The following is a 24,581-nucleotide window of genomic DNA, read 5'->3' as shown; positions in this document are numbered from 1 at the left end:
CATCTCCCAAAAACTCAAGACAAGATAAACAGAATTACATTGAATAAAAATCTCTGAAAAGAGATTTGAATGAGTTTTGACCAGTCATTTGATTTATGGTCAGCATGTTAAGCACCAGGTAGTGGTCCACCTGCTATCGGTTGAATTTCTATGTAAATTAATAATATTGGAGATTACAGAATAAACACTGCTTTGATTTTCACAAGGTCATTTTCATATGTCTATAACTATCATACAGAACACCGTGACTGAGTGGATACAAGCTTGAGTAGATTGATCTGAGAACATTTTATTAAGTCAGGATCATATCTAACAGGATGTAACTGTTTCTGTGACTTCCTGTATGTTCTTTGAAAGCTGCAGGAAACTGTCTGACTTGACTGCAGTTTTTTGTCACCGCCCCCTGCTGCTGCCGCCTGATCTTGTCCACTTTCCAGGAGAGGCGCAGTTCACCTCGAACTTGCCTGTTGAATGACCCTGTTAAGGACAAACTTCCTTCCCTTCCCTTCCCATTCACTGCCAGCATGTTAAATGTCTAGTTGATACAATTTTTTAAAATTTTGCCAACAATCTGCAACTGCATTAAGAAAATGACAGTGACAGGTTGTGAAGCAAAGTCTATTTATTACTCTACAGCACTAAACAGAATTATATGACAGAGTTATGGTAGTACAAAAAAAGTCTACCAAGTCACCCCAGCTGAACTTGAAAACTGAAGGTGCCTTTGAGTGTGTGTTGTCAACTTTAAGGAGCAGCTAAAGACGTTCCTGTGTAGACTTGCATTTGTTTATTTTTTATTGAATTCAATCTCTTATATTATGTCTTTATTTCAAGTCCTCCTAATGTATTTTTATGTTAGTACATTGAGACATCTACTCTAGGTGAAATGCTTTATGTACGAACTTTTACTTTACTATTACTAAAGTACTACTTCACATTTAGTATTATTGAACTACTATAAGATAGACTATAGTTAAAATATTCCATCTGCCTGTTTTTAAAGGCTAGTTACAGTTAGGCTTGAATGCTAGTTGTCTGAAGTTATTGTTTGTGAAATGTGGATGAATGTCTCTGCTGACTTGACCACCCCGTTCATATTAAGGATAATTTACCCACCCATTTAAAAAGTTTAAATGTTTTATGCCAACAGTTATATCCAAAACACAAAGACCCCAACCTAAAGGGGTATTTTGTTGGAACTGGAATATAATTGAAAGTTTCTGTACAACTAAAATGATGTTATCTACAATAATAGTAAAGAAATGTACATTTGATGTAGATATGTATCTCCTTATAAGGCTACTCCAGCAGGTGCTTTTTGTCCCAGTGTGGATGCTAGGGAATGCGACCAGATGCGGGGCAGTACCAAAACAGACTTTTCGCCTCACTTCCTTGGATCCTTGTCTCCTTCCCTACGTAGCAAACAAATAACCGGCGACCTTGTATGATAGATATTTGAGGTATGAAAGGTTGTCAGTGTGTATATGTGCCTTTCATCCGGGAAAACAAACACTTTAAGTTGAAACAAGTTAACAACCATAAGATTTGAATATCAGGAGAGGACACATCTCTTTGTGGAAATGAGACTGGATGGGACCACGTCACGATTAAGAGGAAATCGCCCGGCACGTGATTGGACGGTGACGTCAAAAGCCGGTGCCTCTAAAGTGAAGTGACCTTCTTTACGACCGACAGAAACTGTTCATCGGCCTGGAGAGGCGGTTTTAACCCACCCCTGAGTGATTTTAATCCGTCGCATTTTCATCAAAAGGTAAATTTTATTCTTCCTATTGAACTGTTAAAGGAAGTAGAGAGTGTGTTTGCGATTTTTATTGTTCAAAAATTATGCTTAAATTAGAACCGGAGAGATAAAAAGGGAGATGCTGATAACGTTAGCGCCCATTGTGGTGAATAGCGCGGTTGCTCTTTTTACGTAAACTGAAGGGCTTTATTAACCTAGCCTGTTATTCAGTGGTAATGCAGTAATTACGTTATAGATTGAATGGAGGTTGGTAAGTGTATATAAAATCGCCAGGTGTTGCTAGTAATCTGTAAAGGTGGCAGTTTAAGGTTGAAGGCGTTAATCTGACACCGACATTGAAGCATCCTTGACAGCCAACCCCACTAGCGGGGATATACAGGCCAAGATAACCGCGGGTTTTAGCTCACAGTACCCTATCAATTAAAAAAAACAAAAAACAAACGGGAGCGTAAATACAACAATAGCTGCTGTGCCTGCATATGAAAGCTGCTTTTATTTTTTTATGGTGGAAAGTACTGAATATCATTGATTTGCTTCATGAGAAGGAGAATAAAAAGGCCGTTAATAAAATGACCGTTAGTTGCGCGTTAGCTGTTTTGTAAATTAACGTTATTTATCTGTTTCAAATGCAACTGAAACTTGCGCTTGTATCAATTACTAACGCCACGTCTGTCAGTCTTGTCTGCACTGCAGTCACGTTAGGTCACGTTCGGTCAGTCTAACCGCTCGTCTTCCCGGGGTGTTGCACCGAAAATTGATACCCCTCTTAATCTATTCCCCCTAAGGACTTTAACAGTTTGATTACGACTTTATTTCAAGCAAAAATAAGCTTCTTAACAGTGAAAGTGTTCACTCTTCACAGATGGAAGTCAAGCTGACTTTGCAGTAATTGGCTTTAACACCGCTAACGCTTCCTCATCGGTAATTTGAGAGCAGAATCAGGAACGGAGACACATTTTTTCATAACACCCACCAGTCTTCTGCTCAGTCTAGTGCATGAAAGTTAACGTTAGCTCCTTTAAACTCTTGTATAGGCTTAACTGTAACAGCGATACATTAAATCTATTCTGTGATTAACTTAACGCAAACGGTATTTACTCTGAAAGATGGCCGCTTTTCTTGCGTTGTAACCCCGGGCTGCGAGACGTTATTAACGGTAATATAACGTTTAACCGCTAGGCTAACAGGTTCGATGAGCGCTGTTTTCTTGTCAGGTTACCTTCAAATGACCCCAGCAGGAGTGTGCTAGGACACAGAGGGGAAATGTCATAACTAGTCTGAAAGCAAAGTAAAGAAAGAAAGCGGTGCTACAGGCGCAGACAAAGTTATCACCTTAAACGACCTTCACAAGATGGCGCCGGTCAAACTTGTCATAACCAAGGTCTATGAATAGAAGCAGTTTTATTTATGGATCGAAATTCATACATGTATCTTTACTGTTGTCAGTAATTAATTTAGAATAACTACGTACTGTAAACTTCCTCTTTCCTCTCCCATTAATCATCTCATGACCCCTCAATGACCCCTTGGACTGTATATACTGTACATAAAGTAGTTGAAACTAGCTCCATCTCCAGCAGCTACAACAGTAACATGCTGCTCTAACACTGATGCTACACTATTAACAATCTAATGATGTCATATATAATAATATATCTGTCAGAGGGACTAAACCACTACTTTTACTGCAATACTTAAACTACATCAAACTTTTTCTCTCTGCCTGTGTGTTTCTCCAGCTGACTATGGGAGACGTTGCAAAGGGAAAGAAGACTTTTGTCCAGAAGTGTGCCCAGTGCCACACAGTAGAGAACGGGGGCAAGCACAAGGTGGGCCCCAACCTGTGGGGTCTGTTCGGACGTAAGACCGGGCAGGCGGAGGGTTACTCGTACACGGACGCCAACAAGAGCAAAGGTCAGTTCAGTGGTACTCAAATGTGACTCCTACTTGATATAAAATTAAGATGGGAGCAGGGCTACAAAATTAGCACCAGTCGAATTCACTCAGCAGCCAAAAAAAACAAAAGCTGGTAAAATGTGAGCTGACATAAAAATATTTGACATATTCTGAGTAGTAATAGTACACAACTACAAAGTGAGGAACGTCTCTAAAATAAAATGAAGCTAGAATGAAGCTAGTGCAAAGTAGAGATAGTTAAATTAAGATATAACTACCCCTTACAAAAATGCAGATATGAGTAGAGCTGCAACGATTAGTCAATTAATATGTTGGTTGCCATCTATTAGATTAATCACCAACTATTGTGATAATCGATTAATCATTCTGAGTCATTTTTACATGGAAAAAAGTCATAATTCTTTGATTCCAGCTCCTCAAATGTGAATATTTCTGGTTTCTTTAGTCTTCTATGACAGTAAACTGAATGTCTTTGGGTTGTGGACAAGACATTTTAGGATGTCATTGTAGACTTGGGGAAACCCTTTTTTTGACATTTTATAGACCAAACAACTACTCAGTTGAACAAGAAAATAATAGACAGATTCATCAATAATGAAAATAAGTTGCAGCCCTGTGAATGATACGTTTCATACATTTAATTATTTAAAATGTGTCAAATAGAGCTGAACTTTATGTTCAAGGCTGCAACTAATGATTATTGTCTTCAAATATTTTTCTAACCAACAGTTCAAAAACTCAAAGATCTTCTATTTACATAATAAGATAAGATACTGAAACAGAAAAGTCACATAATCCTCACATTTGAGATGCTGAACTTAGCAAATCTTTACAATTGTGGTTTCTATATGACTTAAATTATCAATCAGTTATAAAAATTAAAGTTGAATAGTTTTTTATCCATAAATTGAGCAACTAATCATCTCAGCACATTATCAGTTCTATACATAAAGCTTTGAAAGGTTGCGTACAGGTGGGACTTTGACCCCTATTATCTGACTGTGTAATCTATCTAATCTCTCATCGCTGATCACATGTCTTTTCTCAGGTATTGTGTGGAACGACAACACCTTGATGGAGTACCTGGAGAACCCCAAGAAGTACATTCCTGGAACCAAAATGATCTTCGCCGGCATCAAGAAGAAGGGAGAGCGCCAAGACCTCGTCGCATACCTTAAATCAGCAACATCATGAAGTTGACATAAATATCAGAATATTTAATGTCATTTTATTGTGTTTTTTTTTTGTTTATGTTTAGGCTTGCACTTGCTAATTATATGATTTTATGTTTAGACATTTGTACGAAGGTTAATTTATGTCGTCCGGAGGTTTGAAAAATGCTACTTCTTGTGAGCTGTTCACAGAAAGCTCCGCTTTCTTTTAAAGGTCAAGGTGCGAGCAAACGTACAAGTGGCCAAACATAAAACTACAGTCATCATCTTTTTTTTTTGTTTGTTTCTGTTTTTTGACTCAAATAAGGAAAAAAACAAAACAAAAAAAACTAATCACATTATTTAAAAATGCTAGCTTCGATAGGTTGCCTGACCTGTCACTCATTCTGTTTTCCATGACAACATGTGTCTGGCACTTTCTACTAGCCGGGCCATCCACCATCAACCTCATTTTTAACTATAACTAAAAAAAAAAAAGTGGTCTAATACCCATGAAATCAGTGAAACAGGGTGGAAATCTTGAGATTTTTTGGTGGTTAACTGGTACTGACACTGAATAAGCCCTCAGCTTTCATCCTAACTGGAGTTTCTGAGCTGTTTTTAGGAGTAGCACATGAGCACAGTGAATTTTCAGCACTGCTCTTCAAGATTACCACAGATCTTTTCTCTCCTGTCTATCCTTATATCTTATACCAGTCAGAAACTACAATTTTCCATGAATGCTTTGGGAATTTAGGTGCAGACTGAACATTTTGTCCTCTTAAACTTCTGGATAAAACCTCTTGTTGCGTTCCAGATCTCCTGACGGAGCCTTATCTGTCAGATTACTGAAGCAGCCCCTCTATGCTCCTCTTTTTACTCCCCTGCTAGTCATCAGACTCTATATTGAGTTTTTTAAAAAGTTGTGCTAAGAGTGAAACACTGTTATCTGCCTCCTTTTATAGCTACAGGGTATAAATATGTACCAATGCCTTGAAAAACACCACCATGCTGAGATCCCAGCTGGCATCCAATCGCCAATGCCGAACAATGTTCTAGAGGTATTGATCTTATAGAAAAAACTTATCAATCGCACCACCTGGGGTGAAGGAAGATTTTGTTATTTACCTGGTTTCACAGGCCTGAAAGAGTATGTTTTAACTTATTTTACTGTAATCCGACATAGTGAAGCTGTAAAATATTGTCACGGGGCTGCTTTGCTGTCAGTATAGGCGCAGCAATATACTGTATGCACATAAATTATAATATAATGTGGTAGCTATGTTGTGTGGTTGTGGACAGGATGGTTGAAGGATCAATAAAAAGAAAACGTCCAGAAATGTAAACATGGCTGGTGTGTCTTCATTTCAAAGTGTTGATTTTTGTTTTTTTGTTTTTTTTCATCTAACTTCTGGCAAGATCAGACAAATTCTCTCAGCGACAGCTTTAACAGAAGCTCATATTTTGGTATTTATTTATTACTAAGTGATTGTTCTTTAATGGTAAGAACACAGAAGCCAAAAAAAAAAAAAACTACATAAATAACTAGTAAAAGCTGAGCTACAAGTTTTATGTATTAGTGAGGAATAAGCAGACAACTTTGCTGCATTTATCTTATTAAACTTCTAGTTACATTTATTTGTAATTTAAACTGTAAAACATGCAGTTGGAAAAACTGGCAAAATGTCCAACAAATCATTAGAACATCAAGTAAAAAACATGAAATATGTAAAGTGGTGTGTTAAAACCTGAAGGCAATAATGGTTTAAATATGTTCAAAGTGCAAATCACTGACTGAAAGTGACTTTTATGGCTTTTTGTGTCTCAGTCAGTTTTGTTAAACTTCCTCATTTTGACCTGTAAATATAAGATTTGTGTCTGTGGTGAAGCAAATCTGATCTCGTGATTCTTTAAACAGAACAAATCTTAAAATGTTTACTGTCTAAATAATGTCTGAATAGTTGAGAGAAGATTAAATCTCTACTACTAACCAGTCAAAGTGGCTTTTTCTGCCCTCTGTCCTTTGTAAATACAATCAGCAAAAAACTGATTTCATCACTTCTGGCTGAGTTGGACTTTACTCCGAGAGCCACACTCAATCATATACTGACTATGTTATATAATCCTCCGCTGCTCATGAAGTCTTTCTAGGAACTGAGCCAGCTGAGGGCGCCCTGAGTCCTGCTGCATGTCGTGTTTCTTGTTGGTCAAAGGTCAGTTTGCATCAGAGACATGACTGGATCTGTCCTCAAACAACCTGCCTGCTTACAGAAGCAGGAGGACATTTAAACTCAGTAGGATATAATTAAGATTATTATTAAATTCCTTCCACTTATATCCTGATTTAATATATCTAAAGTTACTATACCCGTTTTTTTCCCATATTGAACATATTTTACACATGATCAGTATCTAAATGTAACTTTTAGAGCTTTATTGAAATTGATTGATGCCATAATGTGCATGGAAAAGGTTATTGTTTATTAGTTTATAACATTTTTAATGCAGCTAATGGTTATCACATTCATTTCTAAATGTTTGTTCCTTCTCTGGTATCTTTTCCACCTGTGTAATGTAAAGAAAGGTGAGGCACATAACTGCTCCAAGGACAGACTCATGAGTGTTTAGTGACATCTAGTGGTCATACTGGTGAGTTATACAATAAAAAAGCATTTTGTAACTCTGACACCTTTTGTAATGAAGGACAGAAGAATGCAGGTCTTATAACTGGCATATCAGGAAATAGGACCCAGAGGCAATTTAGTAATAGTAGTAATTAATTTCAGTCCTTGTTACACAACATGTTCTTTCTTTTCATATGAGAATAAACCATTTTTAAATAAGCCAAATAAAAACAGAGAATGAATATGTTCATGTAAATTATTTCAATTGTAACGAGCTCTAAACCTGTAAGCTTTTTACTGATTTCCTTACAGACAAAGGGGGTCATTAAGAGGAGCATCTTAGTAAGTAATTACATGTACAAGGAACAATGAAATGTTTTTAAAATAAATACATCTGAAAAGACGTTGATACAGATGAAATTGTTATCCTGTATAAAGAGGGAGTCATTTGAGTGAATTGAAAGTTTGCATAGAAGAAGAAAATCCTTAAAACCAATCTACAGACTGTCATAGATGACATCTAGAGGCTGCAGGAGGAGAAGACTGGCTGCAGGAGGTTGGAGACAGGAGGAGCAGAGGAAGAGGAAGATCTGGGTCAGAGGAAGGTGGAGACATTATCAGGTTTACAGCAGCAGTCAGGTGTCGGACCCCCCCAGTCAGGAATCCGGTGATCCCTGCTGGTCGAAGTGGGTGTTTCACAACAGTGAAATGCATGTAACCAAGGACAAAAGCAAAGTGATGTAATTGCACTAATTACCAAACAAAAACCTTTAAAGTTATACAACATATACAATAAGATGTGTTTTACATCGTGAGCTGTGGCAGTTTGGTTAGCAGGAGAGAAAACTACAACATGTAATTGGACATTATTGTACGTCTATTGACACAAAAATGGGATTTAATCTGATAAATTTCCAGGTGCATCACAGCAACCAAAGTGTTGTAACGTTGTATGACTCAGATTTGAAACAACATGTGCTTGTGGTGTCAGGCACGGTACTCGAGGGCCTCCCTTTAAAGATATAAATACAGCTGACATATGACCCAAATGCAGGATTATGGGTGGCAAACAGCTGTGTGTGTGTGTGTGTGTGTGTGTGTGTGTTCTCAGCGGCTCACAAGACTGATAGCACAGTTGGCAAAGACCATGCAGAGACCTCAGTGTACATCTGAGTTCACGTGAGGCGTTATGAAGCCAAAATATTATTGTCACAGGTTTGTTTCAGGGTTAAAATGGGAAAGGTCAGTGCTGCTTTGTTCCCCCAGGCAGTCTGACTACTGAATGAAGATAATTAAACCTCTGACTCTTTTTTTAATGACAATATTTGCACAAATTCATGCACCTTGTGTCCACAAGCCACTCCCATTACTCACTCCCATTAATTACAGGATGTATTTCATGTGTATGTGACAGATGAAAACCTTGAAACTTGAACCTGAATTAGCTGAATCAATGTGCTTCAATCCAAATACACACGTATGTATTCACAGTTTTCACTTTAAAGAAAGCAGCATCAGTGCAGTGAATAATTAATTCATTGAGTATGTCTGTACTTCTGTCAACCTGGTGTTGATGTTTCATTCATGATTCATTTACTACCTGAGGAGAAATGCAGGTTCATTATATTTTCCTTTGTGTTGGTTAAAATGTGTTAAGAGTATTCTGATGATTTAGAGGAACAGGATTTAATACCGCCAGACTTATATATATATATTTATATATATATATATATATATATATATAAAGCATGGTGTTGTGTGGTCATTTTAGCACTGCAGTTACATATTTCAGCCACCAGAGAGCTCTGTTGTCTACAGTTTTGGCCAAAATCTTTTTGCTGAACAGTGCTTTTCAGTGATGGCAGCACAGAAGACTCTTTGTTACTTTATTTAACTACTAAAATGAGGGATTTTTTTTTTTTTTATAAATACCTTTACCTTTTTAAGAATGAATCAAAGCCAGACTTTCATTAAAGGACGGGTTCACAGTTTTTCAAGTCTGTCTTCAAACAACAGTCACGAACCCAAATGAACATTGAAACAGGTTTTTCTTGCTGTAATCATTCCTCCTGTTCCTACTAGCTATTAAAAGATGTGTGTGTGTCTGTGCAAAAATGTATTTAAAAGTTATCCTGAAGCTAATATGCAGCTTCAAACATCCAAATGAGTCAAATCAAGTAGATATCTTTCAACGTTACAGTCTCTTTTTGTTACTATACTTCCACTGAACAGGGAAATCGATTTGTGTGCCATTTTCTATATGTAAAATGTTTTTGTTATTTTTTTTATCTTACCTTATTGTTGTGAGTAATTGCAGGTGAGCATTAGTCATCAAATGTAAAACACCTGCTGTGACATCACTGGATGAGGTGTGGCCAGAATCGCAGCACGCCTCAAAGTTTGAAACTACAGAGAGCAGGTTTGTTAGGTTATGTGATTCAGCACCAGTTTGCCTTTCAACATGACAGTCAGTGTTATTTATGAACTAATATAATGGTGCATAACTGTGATTTATCTGAAGTTGTTAAACTGGAGCGTCAGAGTCTTTCTGGCTGTGAAGCAGGACTGTGGTCTGACCATGGCTGCCATGCACCGACGGGTGAAGATAAAACCCCCTTCAGTGTTTCTGTTCCCAAACATTCCTGATATATTCGGATGACCCTCTTGGGAATTTTCCCATCAGTCCCTGTTCCAAACTGGACTTTTTCCATGGGAACCAGGCAGGATTTTTTTTTGTTTTGTTTGCCCCTTTCTCTAACTATACACTGTTTCTCAGAAGCCTGTCTGTCTACTGTCTGTCCATCTCTGAATGTCTCTTATGTGCATCTCTGTCAGTCAGAGATTAAATTCTAAGTATCTTCAGGTGATGTAAGGTATCACAGGCACGTTTTTTTCCATAATGTGTGTGCACTGATCATAAATTCATACCCTCAAACTTCACAAATCACTTAGTTTGTTACCTCAAACAAGTGTTGAATTGTTGTAGCAGTGAAGACTGAAGTTACAGGCTGTTGTAGTTTTCGAGCGTTATGTTTAAATATAGAGGTGCCTATGAAATACATAATGAATCCCAAGTAATCCATAAAGCACAGTTTTGATGCTGCAATGGTTAGTTTTAGCAATGTGAGCAAATGCTTTGTTTTTTCGCCGTCTATCTTTAGCTGTTGGCTGCACATGTGTCAATGCGTGATGCAAAATAAACAAAGTTTTCAGATTGTAGATAATCTTCTGGCTTGACCGCTGTCTTGTGTGGATTTTGGACCGAGATGCAGGGAAATACTTGAGGTTTTGATATTTTAAATACGATGTTGTGTTTCTGCTCCGTTAATCATGTCACACAAGTGATTGATTTGAGAAAATAATTTATTTGAAGTTACAAATTGCTAATTCATATCCATTTAGCCTCCTCACTGAACCTGCACCTTGAACAAACAAACACTGTGAATGAACTTGGTTTGAAGTGTTACTGAGCGAAAGCAAAAATATTAAATTGTGCTTTTAGAGACTTTTCCACATATATCACATAACATAATATCACAAAGAAAAAAAACCTGCAGGGACGATGCACCAGCAGTTCAAGCAGTGACAAAAGTACTTTATATTAAGGCAGCTGTTCGATTAAATACATATTAGCAATAGGTTTCAACTTTCAACAACAACAACCTGCAGAGGTACAACGAGTCCAGAGAGTTGCTGCATGTTGGAAATCAAACTGGTGAGTACTTCCAGGCTAATGTGTTTCTTTGTTCTGTTTCCACCCTATAAACAACACTGTGAATGTTATCTGTGTGTTGCAGCATTTAGAGAAAGAACAGACTAACAGTGCCAAGTTTTTGCAAAGTTTTTTTTTTTTAAACTTGTGTAACATTCACATTATTAAACTGGAATAATAAATACAAAACTAATGCATAAGAAATATTCAACAATTTTAAATCACACTGATCACTTAATTATATGTAGTCTGCTGTGCTGTTAAGCGTCTGTACAGTCTATATTTCAGATTATAGAGATTGTTGTCCACTGTGCTCATAGCCAGAATGAGATATTGCCACAATACAATAAAGTATAGAGACTCACCGCTGGTCATCCAAACTGACTACAGTGTCTCACACACAATGCAGTGTACGCATGGTGAAAATATTCCGGTGGCAAGACGCCATCTGATGCATTTAAGCTTCACATTCTCATCCACTGATGAAATGGTTTGGACTAACGTCTCTATCAAACAGACACTCCTGCAGTTAAAACTTAAACAAGCTCGAGACGGGTTAGACTCTTAGGATATACAGCAGCCTATAAGTGACAAATAAAAGTTTTCTTTGGTATCAGTTTCACAGAATTATGGCAGTTTTTGTTGCGGAACGTTGAAGTCGACGCTCTCAGACGAGTGAGCGGAGTTTCAACAGCTTCCGCAGGTATAACGCTGGTCGCTGGAGGCATCTAATGGCTCCGAACACCTTCAGTGTCGTAACTACCACAGATATAAGGCTCAGTTGTTAATTTCCTGGGTAGATTCAAGGGCTGTAAACCATCAGAACAACCACTAAATAACAGGCATTGCTACAGCTTGTCAACAGTAGAACAAAACTAGACGAAGGATAGAAGTTATCCAGTTAGTTTTTGACCACCTAATCCTTTATAATCTATTAATATAGAAGAAATGTTTGCTTAAAGTTGCAGCATCTGACTCATATTTGTCATTTCTGTCCCGGTATGCTATGATGTGAACCTCTGACATTAACTATGAGCTGCGATCAGAGGACTTTTGAGAAAGAGAAACGGATTATGCAGCCGTATAAAGTTGAAAGCTTCTCATAAAGTAAAAGTGAATCTTTGGCATTACTGTACATTTATCATCCGTTCGAGTGACGTATTTGGCAACAAGGCACTTAGGTTGAGTACACATAAAACATGATGGCAGATTCAGCTTGTTAGACTGCTGTACTTCCTTCAAACTTCAAATATTTAAAACAGTGGTTCTCAATTTGTTTTTATATCAAAGGACCCCTAAACTGAAACAAAAGTCTGAGAAATGCTTGTTCACTTGTGTTTAGTCTTTCTGCTCATACAGGTTTCCTGTAAGGGGACTTTAATTCCCTGACTTGCTTAACCCTTTAAGAGAAGAAGGAGTGTACTTCCCCTTTAAACTGTCTGTGTGTAATGTCAGTCAGTTCCAAAGAAGGGAATGTTTACTTGTCTATCAACCTCATTAACAATATGACTCTTGAGAGGATGAATTTGATTAATATCGTTGTAGAAACTGAGTAGAATTGAGAACCATTTGGCTCCGAATGAGGGGAGATCGATGCCAACTGGGTCAAAGTGGCACTAATTCCAGAGACTCTCCCTGTTTGGCTTCAGACAGCAGGTTAAAGGGTATAAAAGCTTTTGGAAGACAGTGAATGGGTTGGTCTGTTTTTCCCTCTCCAGGAAAATGGAGGCAGGCCAATGTTCTGGTTTTTCCTACTAATTACATGCAGAGGACCCCAAATGACAAACAATTATTGTGTGCGTATCCAGAGCCTGATATATCTCATTCCTCTGTGCCGTAGACCTCTGCTGCTGTCACCCAAAAACTATTAAAAACACGTCAATGAGCCAAAGCGCTGCGCTGCGTGACATGATCTTTGTCCCCGAAAAGCTGTAGTTTTTTTTAGAGATGACTCCAAAGACCAATAACAGTGTCAAGTTTTCACTCTTTGCACATTCAAAATGCATCAACACACTTTGCTGTATATCTGACGAGCTTCAGTCCGGTCGGTGTCTTCGTGTCAGCCGTCAGGAATTTAAAGTCATCTTCAAGTTCTCCATTTGTGTCTTTTTTTAAGGCCACCATATATCAGAAGAAGCGGTTTGTTTTAATGACAGTGAGAACAAAACAGATTAAATGGAGGTTCTGTGTGTAGTGATATGTATTATTTGCATGTGATATTGTGAATAAAAAGGTCATACATGTGTGTGAGTAGTTAAATCTGTCCGTTTCTGCCTTATTTTCTAAACGGCAAGGTCGTCAGCTCTCGTTCGGCTGCTCGTTCCGCTGGTTCTGCTTAATCTGCGTTTGTCTTTCTGATAGAGCCCTCCATTTTGGATCTGAGGGCAGCTGATCTCCCTGCTCCCAGGGTTGTAGCAGCCAATGTCGGCCCTCAGGTATTCGTCGTCTTGGATCTGACCGTTGCCGGTCTTCTGCCATGCGGGCGAATAGGAGTTCATCTGGAGGAAATTTTCGTCTTCCGCAGAGTTGGCCATTTTGTGCTTCTCGGTGGCCATGTTGTCTGAGTTTTGTTGGTCAGCTAAGCGGTGGTTGGGGAAAGGGAGTGACAGGAAGTGCGAGGAGCCAGTCACACATTGGTTGAAATCTGGAGGTGGCGTTGATGGTGGCGGAGGAGACAGAGAGAGCTGCCGAGCCGGCAAAGCATTGGCGGGAGTGACGGTCCTCCTGGAGAAGAGTAATCGCCTGCAACAAAGAGGTTCATACAATTTTTACCATAAAGAATTAGATTAATAGTGAATATGAACGGTGAAAGAGGTTTTCCTCGCTGTAATCATTCCTCCTGTTTATACCGGCGATTAAAAGATCCTCTTCAAATGTGCTTTCAATATAAATGATGGAGGCCAAAATCCACAGTGTGTCCACACAGTCATTTTGTGCAAAAATGTATTTAAAAGTTGATGTGAAGCTTATATGAGGCTTCAGCAGTCTGAGTTAGTCATATCAAGTGGATATCTGCCACATTTACAGTCTTTTTAGCATCAAATTCCCACTTTGTGTTTCCCTGTTAAGCTGTGGTGGAAGTATAGTAACAAAAAGAGTGACTTTGCCACTAAAAAGACTTTAACGTTGAAAGATATTTACTTGATTTGACTCATTTGGACGCTGAAGCTTCATATTAGCTTCAGATAAACGTTTAAATACATTTATGCACAGAAGGAGGACTGTGGATTGTGTCCCTCATCACTCACATTGTAAGTGCATTATGAAGGGATCTTTTAATAGCTAGTAGGAACAGGAGGAATGATTATGGCAAGAAAAACCTGTTTCAATGTTCATTTGGAGACTGTAGAACCCATATGTGAGGCTGATATTAAGTTATAAAAGTATTTGAAGTTGGCTAATCACACTCAGAAGACGTGGGCAGTCACGTCTCAGGTCAGCTGACAGTTTGGTCTTAAAGGTTATTGACAGGAAGTAAAAGCTGAATCACTGAAGGCTTAAAATAGTTACTTGTAACTGTAGGAAATGTACTTCTAAAGATGTTGCAAGAGCTTTGTTTTTTTATCCTATTTGAAAAAACTAATACAAAGAGCCTCTCTACCTAAATAAGCAATACAAATCCTTATATTTCTATAGCCTACACGTGAATACCTTTCACTGCTTACTAATAAGGTGAACCTAAAACACCATAACATAACCATATCCTCTTCCTTAAACTAGAAGCATGTGACAAAGTAATAATCAGAATTAACCCTTTATAAAAGTTCACTCACTCTGGTTTTGCATCTTTAAACTTTCATAAAATTGGGGGACACATTAAAGTCCACTTCCTCTCAAAAATGAGTTTAGCTTATTGTTACTTCACTTGGATGTTTGAGCTTCACTGTGCAGAGTCTCTTTTCACATTCATATGCTGAAGGTGCTCACGTCTCACCTTAAATGTGAATTAAAGACGTATGTACATACGAACAAGATTTGTGACATCACAACTAGTCTGGAGCCAATCATGGTCCAGTATTCAATTTAGACAAGTGTGATGTTGAAACTGACAATGTGCAGCCAGTGAGAATAGACCAACTTATGTAAATAAGAGACATCTTGTGTCCAGCTCAAAGATGATTTTTTTAGTGAGGGAGTAGTTATGCTTTTAATTTAACCAGTTATTATTCAAAACGTCATGCTCTGAGCTTGTAATACAGGTTTTACTGTGTCCAAGCTGCGATAACCCTGATGACTCCTCATGATGAGTAAATTTACCTTCATATGTAAAACCAGTGGAGTTCAACTTTGCTTAAAAATTGCACATTGTTTACGACTGACATCATAAATTTTAAGATTTATTTCCTCCCATTTAAATGTAGCCTCAGTTCTCATCTGTTTCAATCAAGTTTAAAAATCAACTCGAACATTTATATCACCTATTGTAAAAAAGGACTGATGACAGAGGTGTTGCACTGGTTTCCGGATAAGGTTAAACACTGCAGGTGAGCACGAGATGAATCAATGGATCCCATCCAATTAATAGTTTATTGTGAAGTTTGAATATTGACGATGACTGATAACTTATTTTCTATATTCACACAGTCATACAAAGGATTCACACCTGAACCTTGTCCTCTTTTATGGGCTGCTCACTTCCTCCTCCCTCCTGCACCGGTAGGTTAACCCTTTCAGTCTCGCTCTTCTCAACATCTATGTTTTCATTTTACGATTGAAATGAGATTATTCTTGCTTGTCTGGGAGAGGAAAAAGACCTGCTGGTGCTTTCAAATAAACAATTCAGCCACCAAGTTGAACAAAAGGCTGTTTTGTTGTAAAACTTTATAATTATAATAAACTTTATAATAATATATAATTTATAATTTTAGATTGCTGTTCAGCAGCAGATATTAGGTCTTGCATTTCAAAGCTTCATTTAACTAACAGACAACAAACAATGATGAATTTTGACTGATAAATATGTCACTAAATTGGATTATTTATGTCAGATTTGTATCAAAAGTACAAGTTGATTTCCATAAGGTAAAAGCACAATCTGAAACTAATGGATGTCTGGAAAATAGTAATAGTAGTAGTAGTAATAGTAATAGAATAGTCTATACTTGTGTTCTGTAAGTTGTGCTGACGATGGCTCTTTGACCGAAATGTTCACTTTTTGTCCCATTTTTCACTGTGTTGCTTTTTGCAGATAGATTCTTTTGCATCTTCTACTTTTTCATCAGCATGCAGGAAATCTTTTTTTATGAAATGTGTCTGGAAAATAGGAAATTACTCTAAAAATCCAGATGCCAATTGACGACATCCAGAAACAGCACCCCTGGTTGGTTTTATTAGTTTGACATATAATGACAGACGACACTCTTATTCTTAAACTAACTGCAGTCATGTTGGTAATATGCAGTTCCCACCTGCAGCAGTGTCTCCATGCCAGGTGATACAGTTCCAGGACACTGAGGACCAGAGAGACCCCCGACACAGCCAACATAAACACTATGAAGACATTTTTCTCTGTTGGTCTGGAGACATAACAGTTGACTGAATGTGGACACGGCGTGGCCTGAGAGAGAGAGAGCAGAGAGAAAACGACTGTAGGTCTGAATATGATGTTTTATAAATTCAATTTAAAATAATGTTTTGATATATATATTTATTTTTACCTTGCAGACATACAGAGGATTGAGGAAGATCCCATACAGGAAGTACTGGAGACAAAGAAACACCACCTGTATGGAGGCCACAGTAGTCAGCTACATTAATTTATAGTTTTATACACATGTTTACAGGTTTTTTTTCATTGCCTCTTTCTTTTACTTCCCTTCTCTATTTACCTCCATTTCTGTCAGTACACTTTGGTTCAAATATGACGTCATTATATTAAAATGTTATGTAATATCCTGTATTGTCATATATAATTGAATATTTGATTAGAAGATAAGATTCTTGCGTAAGGCAATACAAAGTCATAAAACTATGAAATTATATACATGCAGTACAGAGTACACAGCCATTTTCTTTTTCCAACTGAAACCAAACAGTATACATCATTTTACATCAAAAAATATTAATTAAAATCTATTTTATAGGACCAGTGGGCTGCACAACGCAGAAGCAAACCCCAAAGCTAGAAACTATCTTGGCTTATGCACCAAGTACTTGGTGTTTTTCATTTTTCATTCGACTGATTAGGCGCCATCTTTGAGTCCGGTATCCGGTTCTTATAATGCATTAATGGTCGAGAGTTTCCCATAAGGTTGATCATCTGGCTAACATGTTAGCAAATGTCTATTTACATCCAGCAGACACAGAGCAACATTAGCAATCATTTTTAGTTGTATATCTTGTACGGATGTGCAGAGATCCCAGTATTTGTATTTGTATTTGTTGAGGCAGCAAAATTATTTGTATCTGTATTTGTATTCGAATAAAAGTGGAAAGAGGCTTAAAAATCCTGTTTTTGTTTTTATTACACTTTTAATTTTAGAAAATTATTATGATTACTGAGCTAAAACTTTACTCATCACCTCATTGCAGCCAGACCTATCTATTTGTACACCCATAACACAGAGACAGCCTAACTTTGTGGAAAGGAGAAGGGGAACAACAGTTCATGGAGAGGCTTTAAGAGCACTTTGCTTGTGTCAGTAGCTCAACTTTATCTCTGGGAAACATCCCCAACAAATACTTTTTAAAATATTTGTATGAAACAAATATTCGTATAAAACCCACTATTTGTGCTTTGCTGAGTAATGTATTTGTATTTGGGCACACCCCTAATATCTTGTCACCTAATGAGTTTAAGTCCAATACTAGTTTTACTTTTAGCTCTGGTTTGGTCCTCACCAACTCTTTAGCTGCTAGATGTGCCCCTTGAACCAAACTGTAAATGAACCACAAAACCAAAACAATGAGCTAAAAGTGGCTAAAAGGTGCAGTGGAGTTAATATTAGTATTCACCTCCATGATGCTTCGTATCAGTATACTCAAAACGTAGGTCTGCAGCAGCGCTCCCCTCAGACGGAGTCGACCCGTTATTGGACTTTCTCTTTTTTCCTTTCCTTCGTCCTTCTCTCCTTTCCTTCCGTGATTCTCTCCTCCTCCTTCTCCCCCTCCCGGGTCCTCCTCTCCCCCTCCCCCGTCTCCCCCTTCCTCCTCTCTGCTCCTCTTCTTCTCCTCTCTGCGGACGATGTGCATGGCGTGGCCCATGTAGATCAGACTGGGAGTGGACACAAACACTATCTGGAGCACCTGGGAAGACATTGGTGAGATTTATAATTAAAAACATTTCAATTAAAAGGTTAGTGAAGTAAAATTAAACCTCATTTTTAGATGTTTTCTTAGGAGTTGTAGGAGTTTCTTTGAATGCATCAGTTTAGTTTAGATATTTCTGGTAGTGTTAATAGTATACACACACTGGCCACCCTATTAGGATGACCTGTGCGATCTAATGCAATCCAATACAACAGCTCTGCCATTAATTCTACTTTTACAAAGCTTATACATTTTCAGTTTTTGTTGACATTGTCAGAAAGGTGATTATTCTGCTTTGTGTTTATTATTGAGGTTGTAGTGGGTGGTGGTGGTGTACTGGAGTGTATTATATTGAAAACTGCTCCTAATATTTTGTCCATCACATTGACATAAAAATAGTAGGAACACTTTTTAAATGTGAAAAATGTGAACATGCTGGTGATACTAGAGGAAAAGTCACTCATTAAAGGGGACATATTATGCTTTTTCTGGTTTTATGTTATTTATATACTGTTATGATGTCAGATGTCGTTGCTAAACATGGTCAAAGTTCCAAAACTTGAGGTTAATGTATGTAAAAATGCTCCCTGCAAGTCAAAAAGTTCTCTGAATGCCTTGTTTTTCTTTTCTTGTTGGCACATCGTCCATGCCCATGTGCTGTTTTTTTGCCCACTCTCATATTTCGGATCGGATTCTGGCTCGAACATGTACAGATGTCCAGTATTAGAGAAGTTGACGAGTGAAGAACGAGTCTGTTGCATGGTTTGTTGACGTTGTCTCCTGAACAGCCTGAAGTTGGCCATTACGCAACTTCAGGAAGTAACAATCAGAACAGAGTGGGCTCACCAGGAGGCGGGCCTTAAAGGAGCTAAATCAGCCTGTTTTAGACAGAGGCTGAACTGAGGGGCTGCATAAAGGGTCAATATAAGATAAATAAGGAGTTTTTTTGAACTGTAAATCATGCAAAGATATTCCAGTAGAGCCCCTTTATTAAATATAGAGGCCTGAAAATTTGCATAATATGTCCCTTTAAAATTCATCCTCTGGGAATTGTTGAGTTCTGGATAAAAGCCATGCTGCTAGCCTGCCTAAAAATGGTCAGTAATACTATAAAGTGTGAGTGTTTACCACCACAACAGGTCTTTATTTAAGTTGATATTACACCCAAATAACAGCATCAACTATATGTCTCATTCATCTGTATGTTCTCCCTTGCTGCAGACATTAAGCTGTCTTACCCAGTATCGTATATGCGCTATAGGGAACGCTTGGTCATAACAGACGTTCTCGCAACCGGGCTGTTCAGTGTCACAGTCAAAATCTTCCTGTTCGTCACCCCACGATGACTCAGCAGCCGTCCCGAGTACCAGGATACGGAAGATAAACAGGATGGTCAGCCACACCTGTGGAGCAAAAAAACACAAAAAGGTACATCAAGCACACATGTCAAAGAATATGGGAATAAATATGGTATGCAAATAAGGATAATTTTCAACAATCTTGCTTCAAATATGAAATAACTTCTGTGAAAAAAACATTATTTAATGATTCTTATTTTGAGGGAGATTTTTTAGAATATAGTTTTAGACTTAAACAATATCTGAAGCATTTCTAAGATGTATTAAAATGTCGCACATGAACATAAACTTAATATCTGTTTATTATAAGAAGACTCAGACACCAGGGTCTGGAATACCCAAAATAAACAGGATGATGTGGAAATATATTGATGTTTAATTTATATTGAGCGTGTGTATATGTCTGAGGAAGTCTGGAAGACTGGTGCCTCGCTGCCCTGGCATGCAACTTGTGTATAAATGTTTGTGTGTGGTTATGTGTGTGTGTGTGTGTTTTTGTGTGATACCTTGCCAATGGAGGTAGAGTGTTCTTGCACTTCCTCAAGGAAGTTTCCCAGCAGGCTCCAGTCGGCCATAATCAATCACAGCTCAGCACAGATTTCTCAGTATCACTCAGCCGTCACTCAGCAGGTTTCAAGATTCACCTGAGGAACAGAGTGCACGGGTTTCATAGCTGCGACTGGGTCAGGTGGTGCATTGATTAGTTTATGAGATTAGGTCTTAGGAACTCATGCCTGCTTTATTTCAACAAAATAAGTTACATAAACACACAAATACTCTGTGTATGTGTATGATTTACATACCCGAAATGTGAAAGAAGCAGAGGGAAACTTAAGGAAAGCTCAAAAAGTAAACAACGTGTCTTTTTGCTTCATTTTGCAAGTTAATAACTTAGAATATATTTTTGAGAACAGACCAGTGTGACTGGGATTATCACACACAAAACTTAGAAATGTTCAAACTTACAGTCATTTGCATCCAAATTAGTTTAAATTGTCCAGATAGTTTGCAGTAGTGCTGATAAATGTGTTGGATTTGCAATTGTGATATGATATTAAAGACTCAGGTGCACAGTTTTAATTTGTCTCTGATTGACTGTACATGTTGCAAATGGAGACCCTGAAGTAAAAAGATTAAGTTGTTAAGTTTTTCATGGCAGCTCAAAAGAAGCAAGTAATCTTTCTAGAAAATAATCTGCTATTGAACAAACTATTGAAGGATACAGTTTGTGCCTATTGTTTAATGTAATGTCGGTTTTTTGCTATGAGTCCTTTTATCATCTTCACCCTGTGACCCCTCTCTCCACCCCGGCCCCCGACCCCATTAATAAAACGTCTATGCCCGTGTCTCAGTTTAGCTTCACTCTCGCTTTCCCACACTCCCCCCTCTGTCTGCCTCTGGGGAAGGAAAACTACGTCTACTGTAAACACTGCTGGTACCACACACACACACACACACACACACACACACAAACACACAAACAGCCTTTTATTAATGCATTGTATACTACTACTTCTATTTTTTTCTCTGTAAAATACAAACAAGACTAAAAGTTTCTGCTAAGCCGTAATTTCTCAGGGACAGATTTGATACTGGACCGTGATTGGCTCCGAATTGGTTGTGATGTCAGAAATCAGATTTAATGTGAGCACAGAGAAACTTTGCCCTCTTGAGCAACTCTGCACATACATCATTCTGCACAGAGAAGCTCGAACATCCGAATGAACAATGAGAGGAAACACATTATTGAGAGGAGGGGCACATTAAACGTCTAATTCACTGCAGCAGAATTAATCACATTGATTTGTTTCATTTTGTCTTTAACCAGAGCAAACATCACTGACCATTTCATCTCGCTATAGATGCTGTCTTTTCTCTGTCTATGTCATTTAACTTCAACATGTACTTTTAACCTTCTTAGCATTCAGTTTCTGAAGTTTATGTCAGGATCTGCGTCGTATAATAGATGAAGAACTACGATAAGATGAACTTTATGTGCCTGCAGAGAAAAAAGCCATTTAAACCACATCTTAAGAGAACTCAAGAGTCTCGAATCAAAGATACTTTTTAAGTTGTTCTTTTATTTCTTAAATGCCCCTAAGCCTTTAATGCCCCTCCCTTCCTGTTATTGAGAAACTGAAAAACTTTTAAATCACTGTGTGTTTGTGTGTGTGTGTGTGTGTGTGTATATATACGTATGTGTGTGTGTATTTATGTCTTTCACAAGTGCTCCCTGCATCATTAATAACAATATTACTTCCTTGTATAGACTTTCGCCTGACCTTTGTGTGCATATGTGTGTATGAGTTGGTGTGTATGTGTGTGTGTGTGTCTGTGCCCATTATCCAGCACTCAGTATTGTTCTGCATCCTGTCTTGATAACACGCACACACACACACACACACACACACACACACACACACACACAATAGGTATACAATAATTAAGGATGGACCGCTGACATCACTCAGACCTGAGGATGTTTTTAATCCGATAAAAAATATTTATAACTTACACTATTAATAATCAGCAATGATAAGTATTCATAGGTCAAGAAGATAAAAATGTGACACATTCATCAAAAACGGGGGAGTTTAGAAACAAAACCGACAAATAAATCAAGTAAGATTGTTTTAAACAAAATTTCTAATTTAATTTAGATGATTTTCATATTTTAAATGTCAACTTTGACATTAAATTACCTGAGCTGAGTGAATTTTCTTCACTTTAAAGCTTTTCAAACCCACCAAAATAAATCAGTTTTTTAAATGTAATTCCTGAAAGTTTATATTTTGGGTTTCAGAAGGTTTTCGGTTTGTTTTATTTATTGTCAGTTCATTTTAAAGTGTAATAAATTATAATACAGTGATGAGTTTTACTTTAGATATTATTTGCCAGAATCTTGTTGAAGGAGGGGTTCACAGTTTTTGAAGTCTGTCTTAAATCAACAACACATTTTTCTTGCCATAATCATTTCTCCTGTTCACACTGACCATTAGCAGATCTCATAACGCACTTACAATGTAAGCGATGCCGGCCAAAATCCACAGTCCTCCTTCCATGCAAACATTTATTTAAAAGATTATTCGACGCTAATGCGAAGCTTCAGCCGTCCAAATTAATCAAATCAAGTCAATATCTTTACGGTCGTTTAAGTGCTTAATTTCCTCTTTTTGTTATAATCATTCCATTACAGCTGAACAGGAAAACGCTGTCTGAGGAAACACAAAGAAGGAATTTGATGCTAAAGACTGTAAATGTGGCAGATATCCATTTTATTTGCCTGACTCAGACTGCTGAAACCTCATTTAAGCTTCAGATCAACGTTTAGTTTCATTTTAGCCCAAAACTGTGGATTCTGTCCCCCCCAACACTTATATTGTAAGTTCATTATGAAGGTCAGAATGAACAGGAAGAATAATTACAGCCAGCAAAACCTGTTTCAATGTTCATTACACCTGTCTGTCCCTGGCTTCCTGAAGGAAAACTGATTTGGTCTTTTATGCAATATCAGATATCAGAAAGGAACTTCTTTCATGATGACATCAGCTCCTTCCTGACCACAGCGTCACACAGTTTAACCTGTAATTGTTTGCTGTCTTTGCACATTTTATTACTGGGGGGGGTGGGGGTGGGGGGGGGGGGGGGGGGTGGGGGGGGGGGGAGTCTTTTATAGTTCCTCGACAGTTTCACAAATCTGACTCCAACAGAAGTCTGAAAATTCTGTTTCAGAGAAGTTTTCACCCAAACGTGAATGAAATTAATCTGATCAGGTGACAAATTGATTCAATGAAGATGCTTGAAATTGGTGAAAGTGAATCTGTAAGTGAATACATGGTGACTTTAGCCTAAAAAGAAAGCTGGAGACCAAGTTGAAGACCTCATGTTATGTTAAATAATCCACCTCACACACACACACACACACACACACACACACACACATGCACACTTTTTTACCTGATTTAGGATACGTAAGCGAGATGTGCAGATTACAGCCTTGAGCAAAGTGGGTTAACTGGCTGCTCTCCTCTTCCTCTTCCTCTCACCAGTTGTTGCTGAGCAAGGCACTTCTCAGTGACCGGCAACAGGAGACGTTTATATGTGATTTAGTTGCACAGGTCCAGATGTCTTCCAGTGGTCTTACAGTGTATAACAGCGAGTCTCCAGTCTGGAGTGGTGAAGTCCAAGTTTCTGTCTTAACTTGAGGAAGCTTCAGGATCTCAGCAGAGAGTCAGACAGCCGGAGAGATGGATAAATGCAAAGAGAAAGAAAGTTGAACTGAGTTAATTTGAGTTTACAGAGTGACGGTCCAGCAGCAGACAGATCAGAGCACAGTCTGTGTCCAGAGGTCTGAACTGAAAGGAGTGTGAGAGTGTCGTTTGTACCAACCTCCCACCCTGTCCCCCCCCCCCACCCCCCCCACCCCCACCCTCTCTCTCCCTCTCTCTCCCTCTGTGTCTCTCTCTCCATCGTCTACATCTCCAGAGGAAGTCGGCCCGGTGCCTCGCTGCCTGCTATTCAACTCTCATGTATGTGCTTGTGTGTGTTTGTGGTGTCTGGCATCTAAAGGAAGTCAGATATTGTATTAGGACACAATGGCTGCAGGTTCCAGTCCTGCCTTCCTCTTTGTTACTCTATTCTTCTCTATACGTCTCCCTTTGTCTCCCTCGGTCTCTAATCACTGAGCTAATTGCTGTGACTGTGTGAAAACTTAAAATATAAACGCAGTTCCCACTTTCAAACCACACTGTGCGGCTTGAAGACACTCTGTGCCTGAATGTGGTTCATAATTTTCATCTAAGTTCAGCT

The 24,581-nt window shown here is 38.2% G+C and overlaps 2 protein-coding genes and 1 long non-coding RNA gene across 3 annotated transcripts; 2 read left to right on the top strand and 1 right to left on the bottom strand.

Moving 5' to 3' along the window:
- Positions 1–1,641: 1,641 nt before the first annotated feature.
- On the top strand, positions 1,642–6,176 carry LOC122996766 (cytochrome c). The gene is made up of 3 exons (XM_044372433.1): positions 1,642–1,771; positions 3,502–3,676; positions 4,728–6,176. The coding sequence occupies exons 2-3, from the start codon at positions 3,508–3,510 to the stop codon at positions 4,871–4,873; spliced, it is 315 nt and encodes a 104-aa protein (XP_044228368.1). The 5' UTR covers positions 1,642–1,771; positions 3,502–3,507; the 3' UTR covers positions 4,874–6,176.
- LOC122996767 lies at positions 3,301–18,652 on the top strand. Its single transcript, XR_006407080.1, has 3 exons — positions 3,301–3,313; positions 9,453–9,455; positions 18,505–18,652. It is a non-coding gene; the product is annotated as an uncharacterized LOC122996767 (long non-coding RNA).
- Positions 10,800–24,143, bottom strand: LOC122996765 (gap junction alpha-5 protein-like). Its single transcript, XM_044372432.1, has 7 exons — positions 23,730–24,143; positions 20,279–20,416; positions 19,653–19,817; positions 18,121–18,411; positions 16,824–16,889; positions 16,575–16,723; positions 10,800–13,908 (listed from the first exon to the last, which is right to left on the bottom strand). The coding sequence occupies exons 2-7, from the start codon at positions 20,345–20,347 to the stop codon at positions 13,449–13,451; spliced, it is 1,200 nt and encodes a 399-aa protein (XP_044228367.1). The 5' UTR covers positions 20,348–20,416; positions 23,730–24,143; the 3' UTR covers positions 10,800–13,448.
- Positions 24,144–24,581: the final 438 nt, after the last annotated feature.

Source organism: Thunnus albacares, chromosome 14, assembly GCF_914725855.1.
Source record: "Thunnus albacares chromosome 14, fThuAlb1.1, whole genome shotgun sequence".
Classification (NCBI taxonomy): domain Eukaryota; kingdom Metazoa; phylum Chordata; class Actinopteri; order Scombriformes; family Scombridae; genus Thunnus; species Thunnus albacares.
Note: the sequence above shows the minus strand (reverse complement) of the source record. Positions and strands in the feature narration are given on the sequence as shown.

Excerpts from the sequence above, each read along its gene's own strand:
- LOC122996766 (XM_044372433.1), top strand. The coding sequence starts at position 3,508 with ATGGGAGACGTTGCAAAGGGAAAGAAGACTTTTGTCCAGAAGTGTGCC. Across the intron at positions 3,677-4,727 it reads GGACGCCAACAAGAGCAAAG|GTATTGTGTGGAACGACAAC; the intron begins GTCAGTTCAGTG and ends GTCTTTTCTCAG.
- LOC122996765 (XM_044372432.1), bottom strand. The coding sequence starts at position 20,347 with ATGGCCGACTGGAGCCTGCTGGGAAACTTCCTTGAGGAAGTGCAAGAA. Across the intron at positions 16,724-16,823 it reads ATCCTCTGTATGTCTGCAAG|GCCACGCCGTGTCCACATTC; the intron begins GTAAAAATAAAT and ends TCTCTCTCTCAG. Across the intron at positions 13,909-16,574 it reads GCATGGAGACACTGCTGCAG|GCGATTACTCTTCTCCAGGA; the intron begins GTGGGAACTGCA and ends TCTTTGTTGCAG.